The 9,380-nt window shown below is 47.9% G+C and overlaps 1 protein-coding gene across 1 annotated transcript in view; it reads right to left on the bottom strand.

Moving 5' to 3' along the window:
* Window positions 1-9,374, bottom strand: part of PPM1D (protein phosphatase, Mg2+/Mn2+ dependent, 1D) — a gene marked incomplete at its 3' end in the record, with an annotated part of 15,982 nt that extends 6,608 nt beyond the window's left edge. Inside the window, exons 1-3 of the mRNA XM_009071160.1 lie at window positions 9,357-9,374; window positions 4,442-4,670; window positions 2,375-2,499 (exon numbers count right to left, since the gene is read on the bottom strand). Coding sequence (XP_009069408.1) covers window positions 2,375-2,499; window positions 4,442-4,670; window positions 9,357-9,372 — 370 coding nt within the window. The remainder of the gene's footprint in view (window positions 1-2,374; window positions 2,500-4,441; window positions 4,671-9,356) is intronic.
* Window positions 9,375-9,380: the final 6 nt, after the last annotated feature.

Here is a 9,380-nt window from a genome sequence, read left to right as displayed (position 1 = left end):
GCAGGAAATTCCTGTTCCCAGGAAAAGTCAAACCTGTATGGTGGAGGCTCCACCTAAAACACAGGGTGAGCCTGTTAGATTCCAACATAAAATCCAGGGAAAGAACAGTTCGTGTTGCCACAGGACCGACTGGTTTAACTAACTGGTTCCTGGATCAGGTTTCATCACTCATTAATGCAACCCCCCAAACAGCTCCAATCCCTCACCACAGAACCCTCACAGCTGCAGGTCTTGGCTCTGCAGCAGTTCCCAAGCAAAGGGCAGGAAGAGGGAAAAGACCTCTATAAAATATTTACTAGATTTAGAGCTGAACTCATTTACCAACAGGAGACATGCCACTTGATTTAAAAACCCTTGGAGAGGCTCATTTGTGCCATCACACCATGTGTTACCAGTCACCTTGCCCAGAACAGCCTGGGGACAGGAATTCCAACTCAGGAACACTGCAAGGAGTTTGTGCCACCCTGCAAAGCTCAGCCATTAATCACACCTTCTGGTTACTCCTTCCCACACTTGGGTCCTGCTTCAAGTTACACCATGAGGCACTCTGAGCTGTGCCTTGCTGTCCTGTTAAACATTACTGCCCAGTGTGGGATCTCTAAGGGATTTCTACCAAACACAGAGTTTGGACTTAGCAGGAAGAACCCCAGTGCAGATCCCAGGAGCACTGGGAAGCAGAACACAACCCTGACAGCTCCTGCTCTGCTGGGAGAGGCTCCAAGGGCAGTGCCAGGGGGATGGGAACAGCCCCAGCAGGAGGGTGCAAAGGGCCCAGGCCGTGGTGGGTCCCTGGGAGCAGCACAGGGACGTGGTGGCCTCAGAACAAGTGAAATCCTGTTCCCAAACTGTGAGCGTCTGTGCACCATCTGTGGCCCACAGAGCACAGCAGCTGAGCTCCCTCTGCCAGCAGGTTTGTCACAGCTCCTCGGGAGGGGATGGAGGAGGCCACGGGGCCTTGAGCAGGCAAACACCAAACTGCCACACTCTAAATCTGCTTCTCCTTGATCCGAAGATGTCAAATGTCTCTTTTAAGCTTTCAATCTGCTCCCTTTCAAACCCAACAATTGTTAACAGATAGGTGTTCCCATTCCCTGGGCCTGAAACTCTCCAGTAATCCTCTCTTCATCCACTTAAGGGGAAAGAATGCAATGGGGGCTAACAAATGCATCATTCCCTGAATTCCCATCTGCACACAAACCCTGGCCAAATCCTTTTGTTCAACTTGCTCAGAGTAATCAGATCAAAAAGTCATGAAGCTCTTTAGACAAACAACAAACCTGCACTCCCAGGAAGGAAAGATTCATCAAAATCAAGCATATGTTTTTGCAGCCCCTGAGGAAAAACCTCCTTGTCCTGCAGGAGGGACCAAGGGGGATTCAGCCACTTGTGACTCCTTCATACAGATCTGTCCATTACAGGATCATTACCACTGCAAAATTCTCCTTAACCCTGGACAAATCCCTATGGAGCAGCTCTGACACGAGACACAGCCATGCCAACAATTCTCAGGACAAGCATGGTCCATGGATTGCCTGTGCCCATGACCAGTGCCAGCTGACCCAGGATTCTGACAGCACCACCACACACCAGGAATGCATTCCCAGGATAGTTTGTACAGGTAATACCAACACCTGCATCAAGTCAAACCTATATTGGGTAGAGCTGGATGGAAGATTCTTCACTGGGACAAAGGGAGGAAACCAAATGAGCTGCCAAAGTTTGGCATTCTGAGGTGAAATTTAAGGGGGAAATGACCAGAAAACACTAACACTTCTAGGTAAGAGGTATCCAAAGATGAAGTTCTGAAGCACATCCCCAACACCATTCATCACAAGTTTGCTTTTTGTGCCTTTTCGTCCTGGCAATGAGGTGTTCCTCAAAGCTTCCCATTAGTACTCCCACAGAGGCAGCTTGCAGATGAAACACAGACTTGACTTTCATCCCATTGCTAAGACTTGAAAGACAAGACCCACCACACAAGACTGAACTAATTTGTACACTCTGCAGCAAAACTGACTCTTTACCACCAACCAGTCAAAAGTTACAGTCCTGATTTCAGCAAGGAAGAGCCAAAGGTGCTCTCCAACCTGCAGACACAAACTGCTTGTACCTTCTGATTTGCACCAAATTTAAAGCCCCATCTTTGTAAGATTGACACTGAAAATCCTGCAAGGTGCAATGCAAGTTCTTCACCCACCAATGAGACCTTCTACAGCTCTATTTTAAAACAGAAATCCATATTGGAAAGGGTTTTTGGTACAAAGGCACGTGAGTAAATCCCTCTAAGCCCCATGTTTTGGCAAAGCAGGTAGAAATGCAGCCCAGGTGACCTGAGGCAGTGGTGCCTCAGTCTCCCAGCACAGACAGGACTTACCCAGAGCTCTGGCCACAGCCAGGAAGGGGATCTGGTCGATGACCGTGCTGCGGCGCACGGGGCCGTTGTGGGTCAGCCGAGGTCTCTTCCACACCACTCGATTCACACCAGACTTGTTGATCACACTGAAACCACCAGAGAGAGGCAGAGGTCAGGCAGGAATGGGGATTGAAAGCACAGAACTTGGTTTCAATGAGACAAGACCAGTTTAATATGGAGGCAAAATAATGAGAGGACTCTCCGGGATCCAGAGCACAATGAGGTGTTTCAAAACACAAAGTATCACTTAGTTTCATCCCATATTAAGCCAAAGGGCAAAGTGAGAGGAAATAAAAAGCAGAGGAATGAAGACCTGGAAGAAATTCTGGCTGGCTGCAACAACCAGATGCAAAAGTATCTTTTCAATCTGTCAGAGAAAGAGCAGAATCAAATCTGGTTCGCTCAGATGAGCACCATCAACATCAACCCACTTGGGTGGAAATACCGCAAAGCTGCTGGTTCAGTTTCTTCCACCTCCCAAAGTGTGGCAGAGTTGAAGCACCACAAGAGAAAGGAGCAGATTGCTGTAGGGATTTCCTTAACTGCATCAACACCAGGGAGACACAAAGAGGAACTGTTCCTAGCTGCTGGAAGCAGGAGGTAGAGAGAAACAACACCTGCTCTAAGGCACTGAGCACTCATTTAGCTCCCACAGATGGCACTGAAGGGTCAAAGGAGAAGCTACAGAGCAACTCACTGGGGCAGCTGTTATCAGGGAAAAAAGAACAACAGAGAGTAGGAGCCACCAAGGAAGAAGAGCTAATGAAACCAGGAACCAGCAAAGTTTGGTCCTCACCAAGCTAAGAACTAGATACTTGAAAAGTTCCTTTTATCCCAGGAACAGCCATTGGTAATTAGGAACTGAGCAGCTCTGGAACAGCCTCAAGATTCCCCATACTGAAGCTATTCAAGATGCACTTCCTGAGACTTCAAAGGCCTTAACAACAAGGGCATGTTGAGCTCCATCCCTTCACATGCACAGCACAGTCCTGACACCACATCCCAAGGACTGATCTCATCCCCTTGTACAGCTAATGACCACACAGAGCTCACTTCAGTCACTGCTGGAAAGAAGACCTCAACCCACACTCAGACTGTTCCTAGGAAAGCATCATTTTAAAGGAAGATTCAGTTATGCTCTCCCCTTAACTGCTCCCAGCTTGCTGACATGAAAAGAGAAAACATCAACAAGCACAGCTGCAGAATTCCACCTCACTGCTACCATTGCCTCACAGCCAGTCTGGGGAAAGCAAAAGGAACAGCAGTTAAAAGATTCAAAAAAACCCTCCAGAATTAACCATTTTGTTCATGCAAAGTTTCAGGGCATTCTTTGAAGCTTCAGAGACTTTCAATCTCTGAGATGCACAACATGGAAACCACTCAAGTACTAATTCAACAGAACTGCAGGTTTCTTTCTGCAAAGCAACCAAGACAGCCAACCTGATCCACTCCAACCTGCCAGAGACACAAATGTCTGAAGGTTAATGAGCTGACAGATTTCTCAGGTGAGAAATGTCAACAGGAGAAGCTCCAGTGATCCCTGCCCAGAGGAGGAGGCCATGCCCATCCCTCTGGTGTGGCACTGCAGGCTGAGAGAACAGGGAGCTCTTGTGAAGTTCCACCAAACATGAGCCCTGAGGTTTGTCTCCAGACACCAGAAATTACAGGGTATTTGGTGTCAAAATTTGACAGACTGGATATTCCAGAGCTCCTACTGTTTTACCTATAGGGAAAGGCAATTTTGCCTAGCCACAGTCCTCAGAATGTAATGAAAAATAGATCAAATATCACTTACAAAGTTGTCAGAGGAGATTCAGACTTGTAACCACACCTCAGCTGTGTGATCCACCAGGAAATTAAACTTCTGTATATACCACTAGCAAAAACCACACCCAGATCACTAACTTATTCCCTAACAAGCCATAAAACCCCAGAGGACAGAACATAAACACTGTGACATTCAGCTCCTTGCACGGCCCCCCCAAAACAAACAAGCTGAAGCTTAGTTCAAAGCAGAAAGACAATCACCTGCCCCCGAGGCCTTCGATTCTCTCCCTTTCTTTGGGAAGTTCTGGTTTGTGGTCCTGGGTCACCTCCACAGCTCTCACAAAGTCATCCTTGGGGTCGTCCTGGACTCCTAGCACCACTCCCGAGTCCCCAACGTGGGCCACGTACATCTTGGAGCCGCGGATGATCACCACGCTGGCTGTGGTCCCCGACGTGCTCGGGAGACCCGTCATGGTCTTGGGCCACTCTGCTGCAAGGAGAAAGAGGCCAAAAAAAGCAGGGTTTAGTTCTGTGGAACTGGGAATGTCTGGAAGGTCATGGTGAAGGGTGTCAGAGGCTTGTGTAACATGACAACAGCCTGTGTCAAGTACAGCACGGCCAAGCCAAACGTGCCCCCAGGTCAGCCCCACTCTCACATCACTTCAGACACAGCTCACACTGACACACAGATAGATATACACTAAAGCAGTATCAAAGCACCAGGACAGGGCTGAAAACACAATCTCCTCTGGCTTAATATTCCAAGCAGCACTAGAAGAGCTCAGGAGTTGTGCTCCTTGAGCACTGAACAGGATCGACCAAGTATTTCATTAAAAACTCCTGTTCACTTCCCTTTCTGAAGACACAGAAACATTCTAAATTTGGTTATTTTTGTTTGGATATTTGACCGGCAATCAATTTTCTGGACATTCCTGATCTCCTTAGAAGGAAAGACAAGGCTATTTTACCTTCATAGGCTGAACAACATTTTAGGCTGAGTAACATCTCAACTGTTGTGTCCAATTTCCCTCTGGAGCACTGAACAACACAGAGTCTTCTATCCATCATCCAACAATCTCCTGCAGTAGATACCCCTTGAATTCAGAGCAGTAACATCCCTATACTGGAAATCTTTCCTAACTGCTTCCCCTCAAAACACTTGTATTAACTTCCTGTCACACTACTCTCTCCATTTACATCCAACCCAAATTTCTCTTCCACACTCCTCCAATTTTTGTGCCTACAAAAGTTCATCTTCTTCCACAAAATGATTGAGCCAACGTCCTCATTCAGACAGATCAGCCACACCATCCTCCTCCCCACTTCAGCACCCACCAAGAACCATACCCAAGTTCCCAGTTATCAGTTGATTTCAACTGTCAACAGCAACCTCATGTTTCCTCTTCACTGCTCCCACTCATGTCTCCAGACAAACTCCTAAGGAGACTCATCTCCCTGTCACTTTCTATCTCCTGCACTTCACAAGTCAAGCTCACACAGCACAGAAATTCCACTGTGACACAAGCTGTTTGCAGGGAATACCCAAGCCAGGCTGCCAAAGCACTAGAGTCCTGATTTTCAAGTGGCACAGACACACAAGAAATAAACCAAAACACAATTACATATTCCCCTTGGGGAAAAGAGAGATATTAAACTCTTAAAGCTTTACTCAGAACCAAAAATAATGGCATTTAATAAATTCCAGTGAATTAGAACTAACAAGTTCTAGTGAAGAAGACAAGAACTTCCAAGGCAAGGAGGAGAAGACTTGGAAGAGATGCTGAAGGAAGAGAATTTATAGACAACTGCTGATAAAACCTGCATTTCCTCAGTGTGAGCTACCAAAGCTGTACAGAGTTCTAGCTTTGTGTTCCAGACACTCAGACACACTTTCTCCCTAGGAGCAGCTTTATTTTGAGAACAAAATCAGCTTATTGGAAGTACTTTGGCAATTTTAACTGGGGATATTAAATCTAACACAGTCCAAATGGAAAGCAAAGGAGGGAGGAAGCCAAGTGGTAATGAGGACTTCAACCAGGCACTTGACAGAAAACAAGCTACAACTAACGAGTTTCTGTCAGTGGAACAACCTCGCTACAGCAATAAAATGGATGAGAGAGTCAAATCAGTCTTTATGGGCATGAGGAGCACAGAGAGGGAAATCACCCACTTGTGAGAAAGAACCACACAGCAGCCTCAACAGAACCAGAAATTATCTGCCTATCACCAAGGGATTTCAGCTCATGCTTTGCTCCTGCTAGAGATAAGTATTATATATAGCACAGCACAGTTCTCCTCAGAGATTGTGTCTCACCAGAAAACCAGCAAAAGTGTCAAAACTGCTGAGTTTCCTTCCAAGCCCGAGTATTAAACTCAGAGCCACTTACCCAACTCCCACAGACCAGGAGTAAGTTTTCCTCAGCTTTGTAACCTGAGCAATAGGACATCTTTCCAAACAATCTCCCCCTCCACTCAGAAACCACTGCCCTTCACTCACCTTTCAACTCTGAGCTCATAAACTCAACTGGTTTTGTAGCTTCCAATGTGGACCTTTACCCCTGAACCTCTGGGGCACACAGAGCATTTTATTGCTACAGAACGAATGCCAAAAGTTATCAGCAAGGTCAAAGAGGCATCTTGGGTTTAACTCTTCTGGTGCTGTCACCATCAATGGTTTGTGTCTATCACAGGAGACATCACAGGGTGACCCCAGAGCAGCTGAGCAGGACCTTCTCTTCCAACTGGAAGCAATAAAGGCTCCATCCTCCACACCAAAACTCCAAACCATCCTCCCCACACACTTCTCCAGACACCAACATACTCCATCTCCATTTCATGTCCACCGTGTTGCCAACACACAGTTCAAGATCTGCTCTGCCCCTGATGATAAGGACAATTATTTCCTCTAAATGAAACTCACCCTGGGATTCCATAACACAGTGAGGATTTATAAACTACAGATAACACTGGTTTTGCCCCACAAACTCAGCCTGCCCTGCACATGCAGCAGAAGTCAGTAAGACCAAACATGCTCTGTAGTTTACCAAACTGCCACCCCAAACGCTCACAGCCAGAGCTGTGTTGTTTCTCACAACAACATAAACTGCTTCCACAACCCGAGTGCTGTTTGTAAAACACTCAGTGCTCCCTGGCACTTCCCTCCAGCTCTGCCTTTGGTGTTCACACAGGGACAAGTAACACCAACTAGAACACCAGAGCAGAAAACTGAACTCCTTATCTTTCCCCCCCATACCCTCTCGCCCTGCTCACACCCACCCCAGCATCAAAGCTGTGGTCAAGTTCACTCCTTCCAAAATTCACACCCTTCCCTCTGGGCCTCATATCAACGTGCCCTAGACCTTGCTATTCCTTCCCCTGTGTCTTCTCAAGCGTATGAATTTGCACAACTTCTCTATTTTGCTGTTGAAGAAACAGGAAAATGAAACTGTTTTGACACTAATTCCCCCCTCACTCCCCCCAGAATCACTTCTTTGAAACCCTGAGGTGCTCGGAGGGAATTGTTGCTTTTCAGGTTTCCCTCCCAGGCCAAACTGACACTGTGTCACAGGTTTGATCCAATTTCACTATTCTGCCTTCATATGCTGTTCATTGCTCTTAGATTCTGTCTGAGGCTTTGGAATAATAAATCCATACACAATACACACACACTCTACACGTTATATATAAACAAACACACTGAGTCATAACCTAGAAAGGAAAAAAAAAACAACCTTTCAGAAACTCAATATGCTGCTTCACTAGACCTCAGGGAGGAGGAAGAGTACCAGAGTGCTGACTGTTCCCTGTCTGAGCACTCTCCTCACTTATTTAGGACCCAAACTTCACCATCCCTGGAGGTTTTGAAGACAAAACTAGATGTGGCACTTAGTGCCAAGGTCTAGTAGCCACAGTAGGGTTGGACTTGATCTTGGAGGTCTCTTCCAACCAGGTAGATTCTATGCTTATGACTCTATGCTACTGCAATTAAGCAAACAATATATATCTATCTTTATATAAATATAGCTATGAAAGTTTTGTATGTATAGACACACATATCAAAACGATCCTGAGTGTGTTTTCTGTTTTGCCAGATCCACTGCACATCCCCCAACGCTGACAACAACACGAGTGAGTACAGGTTATAAAACCGCCACATTTCAATCCATCAGGACTCACAAAACCAGCCGCAAGCACAGTCAGGGGGGAAAAAAACAAAAAAACACCATCCCAGCCCATTTCAGCTTGTGAAAACGACTCTTCATGATACAAGGGCGAGTTCTACGTAACCCCCCCAAGGCAACAAGATGAAGACTTTCCAGTAAGTGGAATTTGGAGAAGCGATTAACATCCTGAAAACAAACCCCCGTTCGCAGCTACGTAACACAGCCATCCTCGCCCTCTGCTTACACCTCCTCGCCAGTTTTTCTCGTTTCACCCCACGACTTGACTCAGAGCTCCAAACCCGAGCGGCGCTGCCCTCCCCGCTCCCTGCGCTGGGAGATGGAGACTGGAGAGAGGGGGAAAGGAGGGTGAGCCGGGGGTGGAGGGGAGAGGGGGGAGACGAGGAGGCAAAGGCAGGCGGCGCTGGGCGGAGGGACAGAGGGACAGACAGAGGGGCAGAGGGAAGAGGGACAGAGGGACAGACACAGAGGGACGGAAGGACGGAGGGGAAAGAGGGGCAGGAGGGGCAGACAGAGGGACAGACGGACGGATGGAGGGGCAGACAGAGGGACAGATGGACGGATAGACAGAGGGACAGACAGAGGGACAGAGGGAAGAGGGACAGAGGGGAAAGAGGGGCAGGAGGGGCAGACAGAGGGACAGACGGACGGATGGAGGGGCAGACAGAGGGACAGATGGACGGATAGACAGAGGGACAGACAGAGGGACAGAGGGAAGGGGGCAGAGGGACAGACACACAGAGGGACGGAAGGACAGAGGGGAAAGAGGGGCAGGAGGGACAAGAGGGACAGAGAGAGGAGCAAGAGGGACAGACAGAGGGACAAGAGGGACGGAAGGACAGACAGAGGGGCAGAGGGACGAGGGACAAGAGGGGCAGGAGGGACAGACAGAGGGGCAGATGGACGGACAGACAAAGGGACGGAGGGACAAACAGAGGCACAGAAGACCAGCCAGCCAGAGGGACAGGGCCCCGCGCCGCTTCTCCCCAACTCACGCAGCTTCTTCCACATGGCGCGGT

The sequence above is a fragment of the Acanthisitta chloris genome, unplaced genomic scaffold (assembly GCF_000695815.1).
Source record: "Acanthisitta chloris isolate BGI_N310 unplaced genomic scaffold, ASM69581v1 scaffold40153, whole genome shotgun sequence".
NCBI classification, from domain to species: domain Eukaryota; kingdom Metazoa; phylum Chordata; class Aves; order Passeriformes; family Acanthisittidae; genus Acanthisitta; species Acanthisitta chloris.
This window is presented reverse-complemented; position numbering and strand designations above follow the sequence as displayed.